Genomic DNA, 24,181 nt, shown 5'->3' with positions numbered 1-24,181 from the left:
TTTTTCTACACCTATGAAGGTGCAGGAAGAAAAGGCATAAAGGTGCTAAAAGAAATTACCCAAAGTCAATATTACGTATACTAGTCCAGATCTTATTTTAGATTTAGTAATATAATTTTAATTATACAATTAAAATATTTTTCTATATTATATAATTCATAATGCGTTCTTAAATTTTTCTCGATTTCAATTGTTCAACAATATTAACAAAATAATAATTTTAAATTGTGTAATTCAAAACACGTTAAATTATGTAAAACATTACTACTATTCATACTCTTATTATTGTTGCCCTTGTATGTTTTTGGTGCATTATTTTCAAATGAATGTTAAAAGTATTTTTTAAATGGTGATATGAGAGAGAAGATCTACATAATCACTCATTCATTATTTCTCTTACATCTTACAAATACAAAAAAAAAAAAATAGAGAATATCCACTTAATTGAACTTTCCTAGAATTTCAAAACATATTAATTCCCATATTTAATGAAGAATAATTCATAATAATAAAAATAGTTATCCAAAAAATAAAATATTAACGTAGCAACATAAAGTGTGGATTCTCAGTGCAAAATATCATTCTTTCCTTAGCAAAACCAAACTCACTTACAAAAGTTTCGACAAATAATTAAAAAGGATCTGAGAGTATTTATGAACATGGTCTTGTATAGAAGTCAGAGAGTAATACATAACAGAAGAGTGAATCCATACATAATACACAACAAATACAAGAATTTATACACTATCATGGTTGTGTACAAGCATCAGAGTATCCTGTGTCAAATCTTAAAACCTCAGTGAATAATCATTAATAAACTACCTAATTTTCAACCTAGTCAAAATAAATGACATGCACAAGAGTTGTCTGTCAGGGAAATTACCTTCATAGCATAAGAGAACTTCAGATTTTCCAAGTTTTTGCGACTATAATAATGCCAACTCTTCCCATTTTACAAAGATGGTTTTCCACATCATCTTTCCATTGGTTGAGCATGTGCGAAATGGTGGCCATCCTCATCTGTATAACCAATAAGAACATCAAGAATATGGCCTTTTCATCACTTCATTTTTGAGTAAGAATGATATAACCTTTTTAATAGAAAAAATGTATCAATAAATACATAGGATATGGTTGTTTGAATAGGAGAAACACGGAAGCAAGAAAGTATGGAATATTTTTCTTTTTGGTATATGATATGATAATTTACTTCACACTTGCTAGTAGAACAAATTAGTGACATGATTGAACACAGTGCAAAAATTGTGGCCACTCCTTTAATGCAGCATGGAAGTAAGTTGAAAGTGACTGCAAACCATATTATGCCAGCATCATAAAAAATATGATGCTGAAAGAATGCAAATAGTAGTATTTTATTCATAATTATCTGCACTAACTAGAGTCATTGATGTCCAAATTATTCTAATTTCTAATTTAGAAGACCATTCATCAATTTTCAGATGGTATTGCTAAAAGGAATCAAATCAGAAAAGTACCACTTTCGCCATCAGAAAGATCTGCAAGTCTTGCAATTGCATCAATAAGAGCTTGCTCGTGATCCTGCGTTTATTTCACATGAATTATCTGAACACACACCATTTAAAGGAAAATACATGAAATGGCACACTGACACATGTATCTGCCCCCTTACCTTTAATACTTTCTTGACTTGTTCAATTTCAAGTGCATCAGGATGATTAGCATTGAATACCCTCTCTACCTGTCAAGTTCATCAGACACTTGAATATGTCAAATAAGATCAAACAATCTGAAAGAGTACTATTCTGATTGAAGTGTTTTCAGTAACCTTCTTCACTAGCGTGTCTGTGTGAAGTATGTGTATATCATCTAGAGTCTTCTTTCCAATTCCATTCTGTGATGGAAAGAAATCCATTTTGGATTGCCCCTTTGTGGTTCCCCTACCTCTTACAGCTCCTGGAACACTGCCACGTCCTACAGACCTACTCATCCCATTACCAGATCCACGAAGACCCCCACCATGATTGATTCCTGGATCCTCACCAACCCACTGAATATCTTCAGGAGAGATCTGCAGTAACAATAATATTTTTGCATGAGCTAAAGACATTACAGTGCAGTGCTAACAATGCACAGCATAGTATTGTACATTTGCTACATGGAAGAGCAGTGCTTTCAAATAACTACTACAATTCAGGGCTTAAACGAAAGTGTAAAATATGTTGGACAACAAATTCAATTTCATATACTATCAATAGCTGCATTCATTAACTTTGAAGTATTAAGCATCATACAATTCTCTTCAGCCAGTTTTCATTCTCTATTTCAATACTGAAAATGAAAGGATTGCAACATATGCCAAAAATTAAATAAACTAAAAAGAAAAAAGAGCAGCACAAGGTTATTTTCTTTATGACATTAAGGGGAAAGAACCAAACAGTTAAATACTCTATATGGAACATACCAAACTACTTTATGTGTGACTTTGGTGCCACATAATACTCAAGTCCCTATACCTTCTGTACGAGATGATGCCTTGGGAACTTTCATTCACCGTGACACTCCACTCAATTTCCTCGTAAGTCATAACACTATCTAGGAAGCTCTTTTTTTTTTGAGACATCGACAATGAGCTTTGATACCAATTGATAAGTACCAAGTCTTGGAGAACTCACCCTTAAAAGATAGCAATTAAGGAGATAGAACTAGAGTTAAAACTCCACTATGCATCCCATTCTGCTTGATGCTAGATTTAAGCACCCGTCAACACCTAAGTCCCTATCAAACTCTTTATAACTATAGTCAAAGATATTAAATTAAACATTGATATCCCCAAAATGTAAATAACAATACCATGACATAAAAAGGAATCTGTTTATATTCCTAAGTAATATAATAGACCGTTTTGGCAATGCTAAACTATTTGTTTCTATGAATATAAAATATTAACACTGGTAAAATGTTCTTTAGTTGATTAAAGATGAACCTTTTGATGCCACAACATACTTGCTTTATCACCTTTAGAGAAGACTATAAACCTCTTATTTTTATCGAAGAAATGGAACACTATCAGCAACCCTTTTTAGGGGTGGGGGGTGTGAAGAGAACAATAATGTCTGACTGTTCTCTTACTGCTTGATTGCCATTTCAAACTTCTTAACCCAAACATGTTTTCAACCATAATTTTATAGCTATAACATTGTGATGATGATGTGTTAATCATAAACACATAAGACTTTCACAACAGTAATCAGTAGCAGAAATACCTCTGACAGATTAACCCATTCCCACGTTTCATTTGCAGTCCCCATGTCATATACCAGAGCATATCGACCCTGAAAAGTTAGAAGTAAACATAGGCATCTCGGCTATATACTACCTGAAACAAAATCTTAGTTAATTGGGGGAATGTGAGTACATCAGCTCGATTGTAGTCAGATATAACAGCTTCATAAAAGTTGTTGTCATCAGGCCATCGTGTTTGCACTTTCCTACCAACTAGTGAAACCAGTGATGCTTCCTTAGCCAGCTCACCCGTTTCAATACCAGAAGGAGCTCTATTAGGTACTTGATTCCTTCCACTAAGTCCTGATGAAGGGTATTTCTTTATTGAAGATACACCCAGTAATACTTGGCCCTGCAAGTAAAGGGCAACATTATTTAATTATTATTCCTTAGTACAAAAAAGTGTAATCCATGTCTGCATAGGAGACAAACCCAAACTCAGTAAAGCAATACAGAAAGGAAGAGCACTAAGAAAATTTATCATTTGCTTACAGGTTTGTGCTTCTTGCCCTTGGATCCAGAAACAGATCCTGGTTTTGCAACCAAAGATGGCTGAAGGGGTGGTTGGGGGTGAAATGGAGAAGGTCCACCAAAAGATTCTAAAGGAGTGGATGCCATTATCTTCTGCTTCTTACGAGATACAGAGACAGTGGGACTTGGAATTGAATCATGAATAGCTTGCTCAATATTCAACATACTAGGCTGATGGCCTCCTGCCTGTCTCCAGTCCCTAAAATAATGTTCAGTAAGGTGTTGATTAAGAAAATAAAATTGGATATATGGAAAAAAACAATGGAAATCTCACTTCTGAAGCATAGTTCAGAAAGAAACCATGTTTGAAACTTTTATCAGACCTTATATTTTGTATTACATCATCTGCATTAACATGACCTAGAAGTTCTCTGTGTTCCTCATTTGATAATCCTAGTTCTTTTCTAAGTTCTGTAATCAAACTTTCCTTCTCCTGAAGAAATACACGCCATTTAGCATTCATTTAAACCTGATCAAATCATCTCACAAATTATAAATATATCACATACGAGAAAATCAAATGACAGAATATACCCAAGTAATGGCATCATCTTGAGCTTTAAAGGCTCGTAGAACTGAACTGTATGCTTCCTTCTCAAGCATGTGAATTTGAGTTTCCATATCAATTTCACCATATGTCATCGGGTATGAAGCTCCTGCAGATCTTCCATTCCTTGCAGGATGTACCCCTCTGGGGATTCTGTTTTGGTGAGTTGGTGGAAGATCATCATCAGTTCCTGCAATCAAGTGAATGCATGCAATGTAAGTATAACATGTGAGGCCAAATGAATCCTTGAAATAGGTATCGACCAGACTTTTTTGGTATTGGTGAAATATCTATCTGATTCTCAAGAAACAGCCTGTAAGTATAATTCTGAACATCAATAGTAGCACACATACATTTATTAATTCGAAAAAGTTATGACACAATCCATTAATATTAAATTACTGACCATAACAATTAACTGATAAGAGACACTATCTAAAGGGAGAAGATAAATAATTAAAAGCACCAAAATTTCCTCATGGGAATAATGCAACTTATACATGACAGCATTACACTGTATCATATAGAGAATTGTGTACAAATAGTTCCAAAAAAAGAGGATGTCAAAGGGAGTATAAAAGAGTTGGCAATAAAGGAACTTAAGAGCATAAACATTTTATTTAGAAAAAAAAAAATTGAAGTCCTTATAAACAAATGGATAGACATTTCCATACGACATTTTTTATCTTATTACATTTATAAAAAATGTTAGGCTTAATTTAAGTAGTTAAATTTACATGGCACATTAATGCAAAACAACCAAATTATTTCCTGTTTTCTTTTCTTCTTTCTAATGCGTTTCTTAATTGAGGCAAAGGCTTGCTTTCCTGTGCCTCTCGAGTCACTAAAATGCCCAGGTTCTGAGGGCACCCTTTTCTTCCTTTAAAGTCCATAGGAAGACAAGCTAACAAGTAAATTGACATGAATATTTCCACCTTCTTCGTGGAATAAACACAACAAAAAATTTGCATCCCACTAAGTGAGGCTGATTAAAGGCCAAACTCTCAAGAATATTATTCACCATGAAATCCCGCATAAAAATTTCCTTTAATAGGTATCCCTCTCCCCCTTTTCACAAACAAACCATGCAATTTACTCTTCTCACTAGTCCTTTCAGTGGCCCCCTTCACACATGCTCTCAAACCACCTTAACCAATTTACCTTCTCTTTACCTCAATCGATGTCATAAAAATATTTCCTAGAACACACAATGGAACAAACCTATTAAATTAAAACACTAATCCTTTTCTCCCTTAGGTCAAGCCACAAAACACGTAGCGTTGGCGCTATACCCATTAATCAAACACGCTCAGTTGCTCTAAAGTTACTCGCTTTTACATACTCCGATTCCACAAGCATATGAAACCCAACAATTTGGCGCCAATTGAAATCTCCACACTCATCAAAAAGAAGAAAACATAAATGGGTCAAGTGAGAATAAAAACAACGCCCTAAATCTATAATTAAAACAAGTCTTAAAGATTTTGGCACAGATAGGAGAAAAGTACGAAACTTGAAACTCACCACTACTATCGTAGGGTTCGTAGTCCATAGCCAGTTTGCAGCGAAATCGAAGGTCCAAGATTCAGGAGAAAAAACGCAGAAGCAAATATCGCAGCAAAGTGGGCGACAACAAGCGAGGAATAGAGGAACGAAAAGTTTAAGGTTGTCTTCACTTGTTTATATCGAATTTGAGTCATTTAGAGATTAAAGTCTGTAATGTGCTTTTTAGGAGGAGTTGGATCGGAGGTGATCAAATTTGGAAATGAAATTTGTATAAAACAAAAATTATTAAGTTGTCTTTGATGATAATAGTAATATTTTTAATTATATAATAATATTTATGAATAATTTATATATTGGAAAAGTTATTTAAAAAGTTATAATTTAAAATTAATAAATAAATAATAAGTAGGATTGAATTTCTTTTATTTATATAATACTTTTTTAGTATATAATGATTTTAACTATATTTTTAATTTCAATTATTATATTTTTTTTTTCAAATGAAAAACACATCTTAAAATATCTTTTAAAATATTTAAAATAAATAAAAATTATATTTACTTAAGTTTTTATTCGAAAAGAAAAAAGAATTAAAAAGAGGAAAAAAGAAAAATATGTGAAAAATAAAGATTGTTTAGTTAAAGAAAAATGATAATTAAATATTTTCATTATAGTATTACTTAATTTAAAATAACTTTATTTATCATAGTAATATTTTAACATTAAGACGATTGTTTAGAGACTAGACTATTTAGTCATTCAGATTTTAAAGTTTAATAAAAACATTAAACGAAATATTCGGTATGAAATATTGTTTAAAGAAATAACATTTGAAAAAAAAAAATTTTGAAACATTTTTAATAGATAAGGACAAGCTTATAACAACATTTTTTAGACTATACCGTCTTATAAACAAAATCTTGTAAACAATGTCCAATAAAAGAAAATGTTTTTCTTAATGAATCATTTAATAGACGGTATATGCAACAAAATGAACAACAATTTTACAAGCAAGCGTTTTATGAACAAAAGCATCTATCTATTTGTTAATACTGAAGCTTAAAGCATGTTTTATTCAAAAACAATGTTAAATTAAGCAAACATCTTATGAAATGAATTGTCTAAAGAATGATTGTTAAACGTTATCATTTACAAACAGATTTTGATAAAGCATGTAATGTCATACACCATATGATGATCACATATGTTAAATGTTTTACCAAACGATACATTTATTAAAGAGTTGACATATGATAAATTGTTTTGAACACACTACATATCTTAACGTTTATCAATGTTCAAAATATTTAATGCATGTATGATACAGTGTTTCGATATTTGTATACCTTATTCTTGATATTTGTGTAGATCACAAAAGCAAAAAGACTTGATCAGAATCACTACACCTATGAAAAAGATGTTGAGAGAGATGAAGAACATTTTGAAAATGTTTCCGTTGAAAACTTCTGCTTTGACACATCGTACAAACTACATTTTGCTAAAGGCTACGACAAAGCACGTACCTCTACAAAGTAGACTTGAGTTTGACTTCTCACCTGAAAGGCTACCAACTCTACATGAAGTCAACCTCTTTGTCTAAGTGTCATCTCTCAAGAAAAGCTATAAGTAGACGAAAGCTTGAAGGGAAAATAAGAAGGATAATAGAGAGATCATTTGAACACTTTAACAAGCTTGTTGTTACTCTGCTCATATATCATCTGATCCAAAATTTTCTAGAGAAAGAAACCTTAGCAATATCTCAAATTTCATTGTATTGATTTTATCCTCTCTTTAAGAGTTACCAATTTGTATTTGCTCATAACACTGATTGTGTTGTATATTCTAAAGAGAATTAAAACACTTAGTGTTTAGTTCAATTGAGTTAAATAGTCTATATAATTGTCTAGGGTTGAGATCATAAGTGGTTAGAATATTTGAGACCAGAAATAGTTAAAATACTTGGATATCAAGAATGGTTAAACTCAGACTAGTCATATTGATTAGGTGAACAAAGAATGGTGCTAATACTCATGGTAAACTTGAAGATGTAAAACTCATGTAATCTTGTGAAAGATCAGTGGAACCCTTTGAGAGTTCTTAAGGGAGAACTGGGCAAAGCTTAGGTTAAGTGAATCAGTATAAATATGTGCTTTACTATCTTACTCTTTGAAACGTTTTCCATACACGCACTTTATAAAAACCAACGTCTAAACATCTCACTTAAATTATACGTCTTTTACAACTTGTTAGATGTTGCTTTATGAAAGAATTTTAAAAGCACTATTCATCCCCTTCTAGTGTTTTCTTGTGATTTCACTTAAAGCATAGCATAATGGGGTACACACATGATGGAATTGATTCCAAACTCCTGAAAATCAATTCCATAAGTCTTGGAATCAGTTATAGGCTTTCTGGTTACACTTGATATGGAATTGGTTTCCTCTCCTTCATCTTCAACCTCGTCGTCTTTTTGACTACCGTGAAAGCTATATTAATAACTCGACACCACTTTTGGGAAGCTCAAAGCAATGTTGGCCACACATGTCAACCAAAAGCTCAAGGTAAAAATAGATTTTCATTGAAAATGCCCTTAAATCATCACACTTGAGTGCAAATCATCACTTTCACTTGCTTTCAAATCTGTGTGCGACAATTTTCATAAATAGTAATTCATCCACAAATAAACGCAACATAAGATAAAAGAAATTGTAGGTGGCTCTCTCAAGTATAGCTTCTATAGTTAAAATTTGACACTGAAATATGCTATTTCTCTCTCTATATATATAATTGTTGCACAATATATTTTTCTTTTAGAAACTATATATGTTTGTATTAACTAACTCAACGTGTTTTTTCTTAAATTTAGTAACTGTCCATGTACCTTTTTCTTAATTGTAAGGAACTACTTATATGTTAAACTAGATTAAAAGTTAAATAAGTATTAATCATGATTATTGATTAGCCTATGCTTAAGTGTATTTTCCACTCTTTATTCATGACATGTAGTTTATAAAATAGAGTCTAACCTCTATTGAAAAATACCTTTTAAGATCAACTAAACTTTACTTTGTGTGAGACAACTTTTGAGAATATTTAGAGTATTTTACTTTGATTTTTATCTTTGAAAAGTTTTTCAAATAGCTAATGCTTTTTATACTTAATATTTGTGAGTTTCTTTCAAAAGTAGAGTTTTCTCTGAACTTTTTCCTTAAACTACTTTTTGTTTCCTTTTACAATTTATTGTTTTCTTTCATATAGTTTCGTTTCTCATTTACCTCTTAAGTTTATTAAAGTTCTTCCTTCCTTATAGAGGATTTACATCAACCTATAGAATGTAATTCTATTTTCTTATTAAAGTGACAAATAAAAATCGTAAAGATGATGAAATGTTAAATATTATACTATCATGTCTGTGAAATGACTTTTTTTCCATTTTAATACTCACATGAAAATCATGTTAAAAAAAACAAATACATTTAAAAACATGATGAAAATTACAAACAAAATTTATACCATATCATTCCACAAACCTAAAAAGTTTCAATTAAACCTTACATATAACATATGTTCCATAACTTATGAAACAACTAATTATTATGATAATTCTCCTGTTAGAAAGGATACTATAACAAGTACTGCTTCCAAAGAATTTTATACACAGCTACAATTTAATATGAATTTCTCATATTATATTATCCATTTATAAGTGAAACGTGTTTAACCATTACATCTAAGTTATTACTTGCTAGATTTATTTGTTGGAGCCGAAAGATATGATTCAATTTGGATTGGATTGGAAACTTTGAATCTGAGGCTGGAGATTCAAACTTTTCTGCAATGTGGAAAAAAAAAACCCTACTTTTGCAGAAAGCATGTTGATTAAACAGGAAGAAAGTTGAAAATGCACATGCTTGAACCATAAAAGACTAAGGGGAGATGCATCTAAAAAATTCAAAAGCTTGAAACATATCTGCACAGTGAACAGAAAAAGACAAAAACACACAATGATAATCAAATATTAAATTTGTCAAAAATGGGACCTATTATATGGCGGTTGCGTGGAGTGGTGCATTCATCTTCTCCCTTGATTAGCCCAAAGGGACTTTGGCGATTGATTCGAAACCAATGAACCTTGAATCATCCGTTTCAGTTCCAAGTGTTCAAGAGTTAGCATTTCAGAGGCCAGAGAAAGTGCCACCAAGGTACGTAAGAGATGAAGATGGTGATGACGTCATTGGCCCTTACCCTTCTGATCCATCTCTTCGTGTACCTTTGATAGACATGGCAAAGTTGGTCAACGCCGACACACACCAACTCGAGCTTCAAAAGCTTCTCCTCGCATGCAGAGATTGGGGTGTTTTTCAGGTACCACAAAACCTTCACCTTTGATTTCAATTCAGAATATTTCTTTTGTAGCATTCATGCTGTTTATAGTAAATTCAGAATTTTCTCTAGTTGATGGTATGAAAGTTCGTGTCTTTCCCATTTTGGGTATTAGAAAGCTAATTGAACCGAACATTTTTGGAATTCAAGTATGTCTAAATTTGAGCATCATGTAAGAAAGACTCATGTACTCGTTGGATTGAAAATAGTATCAATCTTTACATAGATTAAGCTCATGTTTTATTTGTGTTGTTTCTATCCAATGAACTTCCTCTTTGGTAATTCTCCTCTGAAAAGACTCATACGTTATATCAAGAGCTTATACAACAAAAGGTAAGGGAGAGATTATCAGCATTTCTTGTACTTTCTTGGTACCTGATTTTCTTTCTTTTCTGCTTCCAGCTTGTAAATCACGGAGTTTCAAATACTTCAATTAAGAATATGGAGAATCAAGTTCGGAGATTTTTTGAGCTTCCTTTGCAAGAGAAGAAGCGATCGGCGCAGAGATCAGGAAGCCTTGAAGGCTATGGCCAAGCATTTGTAACCTCAGAAGATCAAAAGCTGGATTGGAATGACATGATCTTTCTCAAATGCCTCCCCATTCAGAACAGAAAATTGGATTTGTGGCCACAAAACCCTCCTGAGTTTAGGTACATGAATAATACAGCATGATGACCTTGGGATATTTGATCAGTTTATATCAATATCATGATACTTAGAGAGGATCTACATTACATTAATTACTTAGCTGTTTCCTTGTTCTTATTTTCCTCTCTTGTTTGTTTCATTCAAGAAATTCTAATGTGGAATTTGTATTCTGATGCTTGTAAGGGTGTCATTTTGCACTTGATTATCAGGGAAACATTAGAGAGATATTCTGAAGATATAAGGGAAGTTACAATTGCAATTATGAAGTTCATTACTATGTCTTTGGAGCTTCAAGATACACAGATATCAGAAAGTTTCAGAGAAGGACTATATGATATAAGGATGAATTGCTACCCACCCTGTCCAGAGCCTGAAAGAGTTCTAGGGATTGTGCCCCATGCTGACAATTCTGGGATCACTCTTTTGCTTGATTGTGCTGATTTTTCTGGGTTGCAGTTCCTCAAAGATCAAAAATGGGTCAATGTTGAGCCTATAGAAGGGGCCATTGTTGTAAACATTGGCCAAATTATTGAGGTTTGTACTTGTGACTCATTAGACAGCACATTCAATCATGGATAAACAAGTCTGCATTATATTGAGCAATAATTGACATCAGATTTTGTGCTCAAAAGAAAAAAAATTTACACTATGATCAGAAATCATTGTTTTTGTGACTTGTAAGTGGTAACTCTAAATCAACAAACTTACCATAACATTATATACCAAAACATTAAAATAAAAAAGCTGAGTTTGATGTTGCATGTTGCATGTTTTTCCATTATGCAGGTGGTGAGCAATGGGATATACAAAGCACCTGAGCACAGAGCTGTAGTAAATAAGTGGAAGGAAAGGTTTTCTATAGTGACATTCTGCTATCCAAGCCCTGATATGAACATTGGACCTGCTGACCAACTTATAGGTGAAGGGAAGGTAGCTGTATACAAGAAATTCACAAATGCAGAGTATTTCAGCAAGTTTTTCAACAGGAAACTTGATCAATCCTTTCTTGATATGCTCAAATATGATCAATGATGTTAAATTAGTTATAAATTACATTATATGGAAATTAAAATTGTTAATATGTATTTATTAATGATTTCTCCATTAATTGGATGAAAAATAGTGAATGTTGATGGAACTTTAAATAAATAGTAGGAAAATAATATTTTCACACCAATTTTTTTACACCATTTTGACACTGCACAGGTATCAAAATATGGTAAACAATTTCAAATTAAAAAAAAACTTTGATTTTTTTTCTTTCAAACATGTCCTTGTTTCAGTCTAAATAGTAAAATAAATAAATAATGAGATAAAAAGTGATTAAGACTATTTTTAATGTACATTTAATAAAATAAATAACCAACTGGATCATTAAATTTGTCAAACACATAGTAATTTAGTCTTTTGTAAATAAAATACTTATTTTAGTTCATAAATGTGGAAAAAAGACATGTCGTTAAATTATATTATTAGTTTTTTGAGGGTGACTATATGGACGAATGGGATAATTTTATATTAGATTACAAATGAAAAACACTGTTACTCTATTTTGATAGGTTAATAATTTAATAAAATATCCTATTCATTAATAAAAAAATATAACCCATTTAGTAATTTTATTCTGGATTAAATCCATTCATAAAAATAGTTTTAAAAAGAATTCAAAAGTAAATTTGTAAAACAAATTTTAAAAGGAAATATTTTATAAGGTAAGCTTAAGAAAAATTTAACTATGAAAAATTTGGTTAGATTAATTTTGATTTAATTTGATAAGATCCATTATTTTATACTTTTTAATAGACGAATTTACTTGTGGATGGAGAAATGAGTGAATGAAAAATAAATAAATTGTTTTGTCACTTTTAGATTTTTTAGACTATTTTAACATTTAAATTTAGGGTTTAGCCAATTTGATCATTAAACTGTAATATTTAAACTTAATCTGAAAATTTTTCACCTTCTTTTAAACATTAAATTAGTACATACCTACCTATCATGTTGATCATTTACTCTATTTAATAATTAGTTAGAATTTATTAAAAATATAAAATCTAATACAGTAACAGTTAAGTAAAAAGTAAATTTGTCAAAAATTGATAAAAAATATATTTAAAAATGTGTTAAAAATGTGACTAATATTTCACTTAGAATAAAACCTTCTGCATCTGCATATAGCAGTAAAGTCACAATCGCGTGTACCCCACGTAAATTTTCACCGAAAGAGGAATGAAAGGATTGTTTGTTCTCTGCGGTCAGCTCATCGTATAACCTCATCTTTTACCGTTCATTTTCAGGACCCACAATCTCCTAACTTTCACGGTACAGATCTTCTCATTCAGCCTTCCTTATTCGCCTCTTATATATAAATATCCTTCACAGATTGCTTTTCTTTTTCAGTTGGCCAAATCTGAAGAAGCAACATTACCAGCCGAAGCTAAAGCTCAATCCCTTGAGTCAGTGGCGGATTGTTAGATTCGATTCGAATTCTCGACAAAATTATCGATCCCTCACTCTGGTGTGAACAGGTAGAATCCCAAGATTTGATAGTGAGTTTCTTAAAGTTCGTTCTTTTCATGAATTGTGGAAGATTCGTATTGTGATTCTTTTTGGGATTTGAGTTATTGATCTTCAATGGTGTTTGAGTTGGTTGCAGATCGAGGGCGTGGTCTATTTTATTTGAGTTGAATTTCTGATCGAAGGATCTCATTCTCTGGAGCAATAAAGCGGGAAAATTCTAGGTAAGGTTATTGATTGTGCTTTTTTGTTTTAGATTTTATTTATAATGCTTGCTTTTCTTTTTTGGTCTTCTGTTGATTGCCATTTTGTTATGATTGGATTGGATCTTATGGATACGGAGGTGATGATTTAATATTTAATGATGACCTAGCGTTATTTCTTGTTGGATCTTATGGTGTGGTTATTTAGTTTAGCAATTATATTTTCTTAACTGCTTTATTGAGGTAGATAAGTTTCATCTGGGTGCGACAATTATTAGATGTTATTCCCTTTTGCAAGTGTATTGTCATGATCTACGAAAGCTCTTTGATTTTTGTTAATACATGTAACCCTGATTAACCATTTAGTTTTACCGTATTGGACAGTGCTTTGAAATTGCGTTTTGCATTGCTATTGTTATGAAAGCGTTTCTGCCTAAGTGTAGTTTTTTCTTTTCTTATTTAGAGATCATTCATTCATTGTTTGTTTTGTTATATTTCCTTCTTTCTTTTTTGAGTATGAATGAATTTGATCATTTAATATGGATGGTAAAGTCAAATTGTACTGTCGGCTCCATGGGAATATAAACTTTATCATGCGTATATGCAGCATCCTGTTCTGTTTTACAACTGTGGAAGTTATAACTTATTGTATAAGTTGGATATGCAGCTTCTTGTTCTATTTTGCCTAAAATATGTGGAGATTTAAGCCATTCGGCCACAAAGAGCAGACTGGCCTTGAAGGCCGCACTGTAGATGTTGGCAATCTTAAAATAAACATTGTTAAGGCCATTGCGGAAGGAGGGTTCTCTTGTGTCTACCTAGCTCGTGATGCTGTACATATGTCAAAGCAATATGCCTTGAAGCACATAATATGCAATGATGAGGAATCACTAGGATTGGTAAAGAAGGAGATATCTGTGCTTAAGATGCTGGTAGGACATCCCAATGTTGTCACACTTCATGCACATTCCATCTTTGATATGGGTAGGACAAAGGAGGCATTCCTTGTGATGGAATTTTGTGAAAGGTCTCTGGTCAATGTGCTGGAGAGCCGCGGAGCTGGTTATTTTGATGAGACACAGGTTCTTTTGATCTTCAGGGATATCTGTAATGCAGTTTTTGCTATGCATTGCCTGTCCCCACCTATTGCACACCGGTAAACAACAACAGCTAAAAGATTTAATGAGTGTTCAAATTTATGATGTTTCTCTTTGTATTCTTCTAAGTTGTTTATTTATTTATTTTGTTGCGTCCAATCATTTGAAACATGTAAAGTTTTATGTTCGTATTCTGTTTTTTTATCTTCTAAATTTCATATTTTTTTTTTCTATTACGAAACTCTGATGTTGTGTGTCTCTACCACGAGTGATTTCTTCAAGATCATTGTTTGCTAATTTTGTTTTTCATTTGTATGTGCTAGATAGTATGCCCATAGCCCCGATGCTTCAGATATATTTACAGACAACGAAATGACTTTTACATCTTCAGACACAAATGCTGTCTTTATGTTCTGTTTTATTAAAATCGTAATTTATTCACATGTGATTTATATGTTTATTTCAACCCTTCTATTTCGTGGTACTGACTTTTGTCTTCTTGTTCATAACATCATTAGAAATGTTTGGCAAATCTAACGGAAGCATACGTGGTTTTTTTTTTTATTTTTTTTTTATCATTAATAAACTGCTTTTAATTTTCTTGTGTTACGTAGAGACTTGAAAGCGGAGAATCTTTTATTAAGTTCAGATGGCATATGGAAGTTATGTGATTTTGGAAGCACTTCCACTAATCACAAACGTTTTGAAAAGCCAGAAGAAATGGGGATTGAGGAAGACAATATCCGGAAGTATACAACTCCAGCCTACAGAGCCCCTGAGGTAAATTGAGATCTGTCTTCAGTAGATAAAATTAGGGTTCAACTGAAGGTTGTGGTGAAAGTTCCACCGCCTATGCCAAGTTATGTGCCAGGGTTCTATCGTTGGATTGACCATGTGGTGGACACCAGACGGGTTTGATCTTGGTTCTTTCTTAGGTTAAGTAGTGTGTACCTATTTCCCTGGACACCACTGCTAATGGTTGGGTGTAGGTTGCATGTGTTGTTGTGAATGATACACAAATGTTTTAGTTTTTGTTGTATCTAAAAATTAATTGTCAAGTGTGATAGAAATGTTCATTTTGTTTTGTGAATTTTTAGATGTGGGATCTGTTCCTGAGAGAGGTCATTAATGAGAAGGTAGACATATGGGTAAGTCATACATGCCTAAAACTCATTGTTTTCAATATATTATTTGCCAAATCATTTTATTCTAATTTAGAAATAATGCTTCTGGTTGAATATTTAGGCTCTTGGATGTCTTCTTTTTCGAATATGCTACTTCAAAAGTGCATTTGATGGGGAATCAAAGCTTCAAGTCTTAAATGGAAACTACCGTATTCCTGATTTACCGAAATACAATTCATCTATCACGGACTTGATAAGAGACATGCTCCAAGCTAGACCAGATGACAGACCAGATATCACGCAGGCAAGCGCTTTGCTTGATTGGCCATTCTTCTCCATCAGTTTAGGTTGGTCATAGATCATCCATCAATAGCATTCATAGGTACTAGAATTAGGGCAATCAATCGCTGACTTTGGATTTTCTTCCATGGTGGCAGGTCTGGTTTCGTGTTAACGAGCAACTGCCCATTAATCTACAGAAGTCATTACCTGACAGGCCACCTGAATCACCCTCACCCAACAATCATGAAGGTCATAATGCTACCCTTGATGAATTAGAGGCCAAAATTTCTTTGCAGAAGATTGGATTGTACATACAATTTCCCGCCTTAATGTTTCTCAGAAAACTGATTTGTTTCTAAATTTTTGTAGGTATCTCAATGCCCTCAAACAGATCACCTCCAATGCCTCGTAGGAACCCACCTCCTCCGCCTTTATCCGGAGAACCGAAGACTACACCACAGCCATCCCTTGCTTCTAGGGGAGGGAGCAGTGGGGGGCAGCTTGGTGCTTTCTGGTCCAGTCAGCACGCAAAGGATCCACTTGTCACTGAGGACAAGAGCAAGCCAATTTTTGATGAAGAACCATCCAGTCACCATATGCCACTGAAACATGATAGACTTCGTCCTGAAAATGAACAATTAGCAAAAAATGTTAGTACTAGCAAAGTGGTTAATGCACAAACTCATACTGTGAAAAGCAGTACACATGGAAAATTAAACAAGCCTGATACCAAACCCTCGAAGGATTTTGAAATAAACTTATTCCAAGATAAAGATCGAATGGAGAATACGGCTAACTTTCAGAACCAGGCTTTTAACTCGTTTGTTGCTGAGTTCGATACCACTAAGCTCAACACTGGACTTAATAACAAATCCGAAAGGGAACAAACATTGGAGGCTGAAGTGGAGAAACTCAAAGAGCAGCTGAAGGAAGCTAACGTGGAAAAAGCTGAAATAACCTCAAAGTTTGAAAAGCTTTCTGCTATCTGCCGATCCCAAAGGCAAGAATTGCAGGATCTCAAGCAAGCACTGGCAGGTCGGACTCCTTCACCAAGCAGAGAGGGTTTGAAAACCTCTACTGCAATTACATCATCTGCACCTATGGTAATAAAAATTGGTGCTCTCCTCTCAAATAATTTTTCTTGTCGATTTTGTTTTGGATTGTGTTCCTGGTATATATGCTTATATGTTTTACACTGCGACAGCAGGATAGAACTGAATGGAAAACTCCCAGTTCAGAACCTAAGTCATGGCAAGCGTTTCCTGAGGAACCCCAACAACAAAAGTCCCTTTCAGCAGGAAATACTACCAAATCAGTCAGGTCAAATAATGGCAGGCAGAACAAGCAACCTGTTCAACTGGCTACTAATTTTGATTCATGGGGTTTTGGAACTGATAGCTTCAGTGCTGTACCTACTGGCAGCTCACAGATGCAAAGATCTAGCAGTGCCGGAGGTAAGTCTCAGGGCTTTGATGAGGCAAAGACCTTTGAGAGCAAACCAACTTCTCAACCAGCTGGCTGGGCTGGTTTTTAACTGTGGGGAAAGTTCTAAAGGATCTATACCATGTGATTGCACCGAAACTTTTTTTTTTTTGGTCTACACTGAGAAGTAAAATGAATGCAAACCATTATATATTATGTATTTTAAATTGATGCGTTTGTTTTTTTTTTTTTGTTTTTTTTTTGTGTGTGGATCATGCTTGGAAATGGTACGTTTTTCTTTGGACTAAAACCATTCTCGGGTGACGGTATTCTTTTCCATTTTACAAGATTGGTGCATTACTTTTTATTCTGTGTTATTTGGCCAGTGTCTGATTGGACCAGCGCCCTCTTGTACTCCCACCCATTCATTCAGACTTCAGAGCTTGAATTTAAAGCTTTGTGCTACAAATTTGAACGAGTGGTTGCACTGCACAAATGCTACGTTGACGTATTCTCAAACGTTATGTATTTCTACTACATGGATAAATTATAATTATAGTTTTTTAACTTAACTGATTACAGGTTTGTGGTGACTACTGACTTGGATAAGATATAGTGTTTCTCTATACTCTTTCACAAAGAAAAACCAATAGCTATTATAACATAATGCTTTTAATTGCCAATTAGGGGTTGCGAACTTGCAAAAAGTAGCTTGTAAACAAGGGCCACAAAGGGACCCAATTCTTCTCTTTTTAGTTTTATCTTTTTTCACTTGCTAGATTTTTTCTTGTTTAATTTGTCAAATATGACATTTTTCAAAGGGGTATTTTTATTTCACCCTTTACACTCTCACCGGTGAAAACAAAACTTATAAAAGAAAAAAAAAAAAGTACATCCGAGTGTTTTAACTCCATTGACTTCTTAAAAGCAACTCAAGTTGCTTTGTCAATTCGGTTCCTGTTCTAACTCACACTAGATGTAAAAGAAAATGGAAAATGTTAGACAAACACTCATTTTATGTAAATACCCTTCCCTTTAAGAATTAATATTTTAGTTGAGTCACTGTCTCATTTATGTTGTTTTGTTTTCTTTTTCTTTGAACAAGACACATTACAATTATATGAAATAAAGAGTTTTTGTGAAATTTGTGTCTAGAGAGTTTGATACTCTTAACTTTAGGGTTTTATTGTGGAGAGATTATTCAATGTCACTCTTATCCTTGATGTTTTTAAGATAGTATGTTCTCCATATTTTGATCCATTTTCTTTATCATTTATACTTTTTGTGTCTCTCTTGTTTTTAACTTTGGCCAAGAGCAACATGGAGAGTTTTTGAAGAATTCTTTTGCTTCAAATCCTTATATGTTGATAGATCTTTCCAATATAAACAACACTCTGTTAGAAAAGAATAAGAGAAGTTGGAAAGAAGAGAGAAGTAGGAGACATACTATACGAAGAGAAATCAAAGAGAAAGAGGTTGAGAAAATAATCAATAAAAGTTATTCTATATGTTTTGTATTCATATTTAAAATACAAAAATAAATATTCAAATTATTTAAAATGGAGTATGTTTCGGGAGTGGGGTTTGTAGGCTGAATTCTAAGTTAAAATGGCTGAGGATCATTGTAGCATATCAGATAAAACATGCAAGAGATCGACCGAACACAGTAACAAATCGAGTAAGATGTACAAGAAACTAACCAAACACTGTAGTAGGACTGGATAGGACATACAAGAGACTGATCAATCACTGTAGCATACTGTATGAGTTATTAAGGAGATTGGTTGAGTTGTTTGGAAACTTATATACATTTTGTTCCGCTCATCTAGAATATGTGGAAGGGTTCCTAGATCCTTTATTTATAGTAGTTGTAACGAGTCTTTACATGTCATTAACCTAATAATAACCTAATGATATCTTAATCTACACTAGGGGTTTCATGAGTCATTATTATTGATAATATGATAATTTATGTTGTTTGGCCATATTGCTCGAGTGGTTGGCCTGGTGGTCAACATGGTGGTTGGCTTGATTGTCGGCCTGAGTAGTCAAAACGGTGGTCGGCCTAGGTAGTCAGTCTTGGTGGTTGGCCTCAGTAGTCAGCTTGATGGTCGGCCTAAGTGCTTAACTTCGATTTAGATGGTCGGCTTGATGGTCTTGTTGGTCGACCTAAGTGGTACTATATCCTTTGAGAATTTGACCGTACAGTAGAGAGTATATATATTTTGTTAGTTAGTTAGATAAATAAATAAAAATTGATATAAAAAATCTTAAGTTTTCATTTGTGTAAGTGAATTTTCTCACAAGAAAAGCAATATTAATTTTAACTTCATGATTTGGAATCTAAGAAAAGTTACCTGAAAAAGAAAAAAAAAGAAAAGGTGCAAAGTAGCTAATAATCTCTTACAAAACCTCAATCATTTAATAAGTGCCGTTGGAAAGACGCAACTTTGATTGGAATGACACTAATGTAACATCCTTCTTATGCATACCATTAACGTAATCTTGAAATTGATTACAACTCTTAATAATTGAGCATAAACTAATTTATAATTACTAGAATTCATCCAAGTAACATGACAAACGTTGGAACAATTAAATAAACGGAAGAAATAAGAAAAATAATATCAAATTTCATTTTTTTTCTTGTTCTAGTTTTGTAAAAACCTTCATGAAGAAATTTTATTAGTCACACCGCTTATTTATATGTGAAATGTCAAAAACTAAGTTATATAGATAGGATTTGAGAGAAATCTATTGAAAACGACAAAATAAATATATAAAGTATGGCAAAAAGAAATAGTAAAAAGATTACTTTTTAAGAGAGATTGAGAAGAGAATTAAAAGTTGGAAGATAAAAGATAATTATTTCTAATTAGATTAAAATAAGGGTTAGAGCTTCTTTGGAAATCATTTTTGAACATTAAAACAGATTTTGTAATAGAACTCGTGTTTTGAAGGTGTGTGTACTCTTTTTTTTTTATTCTTAAAAAACTTTAAAGTAATAAATCTTCTTTATACTCATCTTTTGGGATTCTTTCACAAATTGATAAAAATAATTTAATACAGAAATGGTTGAAAATATCAATTTTTTAAATTAGTTTTTAGGATCGTTAAAAAAGTAAAATATAATTATAGAGACTAATTAAGATTTTGGTGGCTATCGGTCTAAAAGAAATATTTAATTAGTTGTAGACTGATTGTTCAATTTCTAATTGAAATATATAAACAGAGATTAATATAAATATTCCTTCAATAACATCAAGAGAATATAATACAGTATTTTTATATTTTATTTAATATATTTTTAAATATGTAAGATATTTGGTCTTATAACAATTAATATACCTATTTTTGTATTATATTAGTACTTCTAGACATCATCATTTTAAATAACAGTGTAAAAATATAAATTTAAGATATTTATAAACTCAAAATGAAAATTTAAAGTATCAGTAAACTAGAATAGATTGTCCTAAAATGCTTTAATATAATAAGGATATGGGAATAGTAACAAAAAGGATTATATTAGTAAATTTTGATTAACTTATAATTTTCACATCATTCGTAAAGTTCAAATTGTATTTTACTATACAATAGTAAGACTTTGGTTAACAAACATTATCAACGAAAAAACAATAACGTGTATTTTAAAAAAAATATGACATGTTAATAATTTATTTTATAATTTTTTTAATAATTTTTTTACAACAGAACACATTTATTATAACTTTATTAATCTACATGAATTTACTTTTAAAAAAATATATAAAAGGATCTATCACAAATCTTCACTGTTAAAAAAACTTTTTCCTTCTAAAAACAGTTATGAGTTTGCACATTTTTTCGACCACAAACTACTACATTTTCATATCATAAACAAAACAAAATATAATTTCTCATGCATACGAACAAATTATAATAGTAAACTGAATGCAAAATATCAGAACACAGAGGGTATGGTTAAGCTTATTAAATATAAAGTCATTTATTCAACGTAGAAGTTTGTAGGAGTGAACAAGTGAGAGATTACGACATTAGATGTTGGTGCAATCAGTGGGCTTAAAGGATACAGTTTTCCTCAGCAAATCATATCCAACTAAATAGTTCATCTGTGCTAAGTTACCAAAGATGGAACCACTTGCCACTGGTGCAAAAGCAAAGCACAAAACATCATCAGACACACTAACAAAGGTGTTCAAAGAATCCAACACAACATCTGCACCACTAAAATGTGCAACAATAGTTGGACCCTCAACTGCATTATGTCCTCCAGAGTTGTAACAAAGACTTAGAATTTGGTCTGTGATATTCACTCGTTCTAGGTTTATGTTAGCAGCCACTTCTGACTCCAATTTCGCATAAAATTTTTCTGGCAAAATTGTCAGAGTTGTTCCTGAATCGATTATAATGTTACCCTTTCCATCATCTGACACTGAATCATCCACAAACTCAATCCTTTTGGACCCCACACTCATCCCTTCCAATCTAAGGTAATAGAATGTATCAACAGAACCAGGTATGATTGGTGTAGAAACTGTTCCAGGGCCACCCACAACAGCATTTTCTCCAAAATTTAGTTTACTTGAGCTTTTGGGATGAAACAATGGCACCAAACAATAGGAGAATTTGAAATCAATTGAAGGACCTATCTGGGAGACAAGTGAGACATGACCACCTCCTAAACCAACTATGCCAGACCCTTCACTGTCAAATGTACCAGCATTGTTCACACCACAACCAATGGGAATACTGGGAAATGCAACTGAGGAATCTAATAAGAAACATCAAAACAAATGAACAACAATTAAATAATGAACATTAACAAACTCTAACTTCTGAAACGAAAAAAGTTTGTCATCAGATAATGACATAAAATGGTACATTTTGATTACCTGTATTAGAACCCAAAGTGAGTGTGTCAAAGGCAAGATTTCCTTGAGAATGAGATCCATCACCGTACGAGATGGTATATTGGCAATTGGGTTCAGCATCAGATAAGCAATAAGTTTGACCTAGAGTCTGACACACCATGGAATAGCAAGAGACAGGTTCGTAGGTTTTGGATTTGGAAGGGTCAAACAATGGACTGGTTTGGTTGTAACACTGTTCACAAGGCTTGCACTGTGACCAAATGAGATCACTACCAGTGTCAGCAATGCCCATCACTTCAAACGGTGGTGTTCCAATGGAGTATTTCACAAGGTACTCTCCCTGGTTGGAGATTATCACAGACTGTGGTGTGTTTTTGGTAGCTTTTGGTTTTGCGTAGAAGTGATTAACACGGTCCAAAGAACGGTGGAAAGAGTTGTTGAGTTTCTGAAAAAGGGTTTTGGTGGGATTGTAGAATGGAGACTTTGGAGAGTCTCTGTGAATCAGTTCAACACTGAAACCTCCTTTGAGTGGCTCAGTGAGTGATCTTGCATAAAAGCAAGTGGTTGAGAATTTGAACAAGAGGAAGAAGATGCAGAAAATGTAAGAATGAAGGGCCATCTCTGTGTGATGAATGCAACTGTATGGATGGATTTAGAAGAACACTGTATATATAGAGGTTCTGGAGAGTATTGATTGTAGAAGAAAATCCCTTTGAATTCCATTCAACTGTTATAATTTAATGAAAACAATAATTTTTATTAAATGCATGGATCCTACAAAATGAAAATTGAAGATTTTTTGTCCAATTGTTAAATTTCTATGGCTCGTTATCACAGTTCATAATATGAGAAATAATATACAGTACCCTTCAATCATCTCCACTCACTCACTTGAAACATTGTCATTTAATTCTTTTTTAGGTTATAGTTAATGAGTTTGAGAAACTAACATCCCCATATAATGTCCTTTCTGTTCTTCATTTTCGTCTCAACTTCTTATAAGTTCATAATTTAGTTTGGGAAGAAAAAAACTAAACTGAAATGAAAACATTCTTCAAAATTTAGCTGAACTATTTTAAGAGATTTGAGGAGGAAGTTAAGTTGTTTGTTTTAAGAGATGAAGACATAAAAGTGAAGACATTTGAAAATAAAATGTGTAAATAATTTGATAGATATGATAGATATGATAGATAAAAAAATATTTAATAAATAAAATTTTAGATTATAATTTTATTCTTATGATTAAAATTAATATAAAATAAAATGTAACTATTATTATTATAGTTACTATATTATTGTTATTCTTAGTAATATTATTAATTAATAATAAGAATAATAATTATTATCATTATTATTAATTTTTTTAATAATTTTTATTTCATAATTTATATTATTAATAATATTATTATTGATCAGGAAAGGAATTTAAATAAAAGTGAAAGACATTTCCATAAAATAATATATTCTAAGCAGTTGTTTTTATCTTATTCTTTGAGCATGTAAGGATGATAATTAAATCAATCTTCTTTAGATCCATCTTCACAAATCAACCCAAATCAATAAAAGCAAACAACCAAATAACTTGCTTTCACTTTCTCACAAACAATTTTTTTTAAGTGAATGTTTACAATATGAGGGCTAGATAAAATTTTCAATTTAATATAACTTATCATATTCATTTTATTTATCAAATATTTTGAAGCAAATTGTGTTAAATAGTTTTTAATAACCAAGTCGTTTGAACATTTCATTCTATACTGATTTATAATATATAGTTATATCT

At 32.3% G+C, this 24,181-nt stretch overlaps 4 protein-coding genes across 10 annotated transcripts; 2 read left to right on the top strand and 2 right to left on the bottom strand.

The window, feature by feature from the left end:
• Window positions 1-648: 648 nt before the first annotated feature.
• Window positions 649-6,070, bottom strand: LOC106762855 (protein EMSY-LIKE 3). Of its 4 annotated transcripts, none has more exons than XR_002667972.1 (11): window positions 5,867-6,069; window positions 4,330-4,532; window positions 4,119-4,228; window positions 3,757-3,994; window positions 3,398-3,616; window positions 3,246-3,314; window positions 1,808-2,050; window positions 1,652-1,720; window positions 1,497-1,560; window positions 884-1,020; window positions 649-787 (listed from the first exon to the last, which is right to left on the bottom strand). XR_002667972.1 is itself a non-coding variant. In XM_014646945.2 (10 exons), the coding sequence occupies exons 1-10, from the start codon at window positions 5,892-5,894 to the stop codon at window positions 974-976; spliced, it is 1,290 nt and encodes a 429-aa protein (XP_014502431.1). In that variant the 5' UTR covers window positions 5,895-6,069; the 3' UTR covers window positions 649-973. The 4 variants fall into 4 exon arrangements, 2 of the variants coding, with proteins under 2 accessions (XP_014502431.1, XP_022637002.1); XR_001375841.2 differs by having other exon boundaries at window positions 649-776; XM_014646945.2 differs by having other exon boundaries at window positions 649-1,020.
• Window positions 6,071-9,886: 3,816 nt separating this feature from the next.
• Window positions 9,887-12,014, top strand: LOC106761157 (protein SRG1). Of its 2 annotated transcripts, XM_022781280.1 has the most exons (5): window positions 9,887-10,213; window positions 10,529-10,564; window positions 10,634-10,881; window positions 11,089-11,413; window positions 11,666-12,014. In XM_022781280.1, the coding sequence occupies exons 1-5, from the start codon at window positions 9,974-9,976 to the stop codon at window positions 11,909-11,911; spliced, it is 1,095 nt and encodes a 364-aa protein (XP_022637001.1). In that variant the 5' UTR covers window positions 9,887-9,973; the 3' UTR covers window positions 11,912-12,014. The 2 variants fall into 2 exon arrangements, with proteins under 2 accessions (XP_022637001.1, XP_014500160.1); XM_014644674.2 differs by lacking the exon at window positions 10,529-10,564 and having other exon boundaries at window positions 9,889-10,213.
• Window positions 12,015-13,061: 1,047 nt separating this feature from the next.
• LOC106762439 (probable serine/threonine-protein kinase DDB_G0280111) lies at window positions 13,062-18,091 on the top strand. Of its 3 annotated transcripts, none has more exons than XM_014646351.2 (10): window positions 13,062-13,201; window positions 13,280-13,407; window positions 13,536-13,620; window positions 14,267-14,755; window positions 15,311-15,476; window positions 15,794-15,844; window positions 15,942-16,124; window positions 16,258-16,351; window positions 16,472-17,205; window positions 17,310-18,091. In XM_014646351.2, exons 4-10 carry the CDS (start codon window positions 14,292-14,294, stop codon window positions 17,634-17,636), a joined length of 2,019 nt encoding a protein of 672 aa, XP_014501837.1. In that variant the 5' UTR covers window positions 13,062-13,201; window positions 13,280-13,407; window positions 13,536-13,620; window positions 14,267-14,291; the 3' UTR covers window positions 17,637-18,091. The 3 variants fall into 3 exon arrangements, with proteins under 3 accessions (XP_014501837.1, XP_022637000.1, XP_014501836.1); XM_022781279.1 differs by having other exon boundaries at window positions 13,064-13,201; window positions 17,307-18,091; XM_014646350.2 differs by having other exon boundaries at window positions 13,064-13,201; window positions 13,280-13,428; window positions 17,307-18,091.
• Window positions 18,092-21,561: 3,470 nt separating this feature from the next.
• Window positions 21,562-23,134, bottom strand: LOC106760559 (aspartic proteinase CDR1-like). Its single transcript, XM_014643980.2, has 2 exons — window positions 22,420-23,134; window positions 21,562-22,298 (listed from the first exon to the last, which is right to left on the bottom strand). The coding sequence occupies exons 1-2, from the start codon at window positions 23,015-23,017 to the stop codon at window positions 21,562-21,564; spliced, it is 1,335 nt and encodes a 444-aa protein (XP_014499466.1). The 5' UTR covers window positions 23,018-23,134.
• Between the last annotated feature and the right edge of the window lie 1,047 nt (window positions 23,135-24,181).

Source organism: Vigna radiata, chromosome 5, assembly GCF_000741045.1.
Source record: "Vigna radiata var. radiata cultivar VC1973A chromosome 5, Vradiata_ver6, whole genome shotgun sequence".
NCBI lineage: Eukaryota > Viridiplantae > Streptophyta > Magnoliopsida > Fabales > Fabaceae > Vigna > Vigna radiata.
Note: the sequence above shows the minus strand (reverse complement) of the source record. Positions and strands in the feature narration are given on the sequence as shown.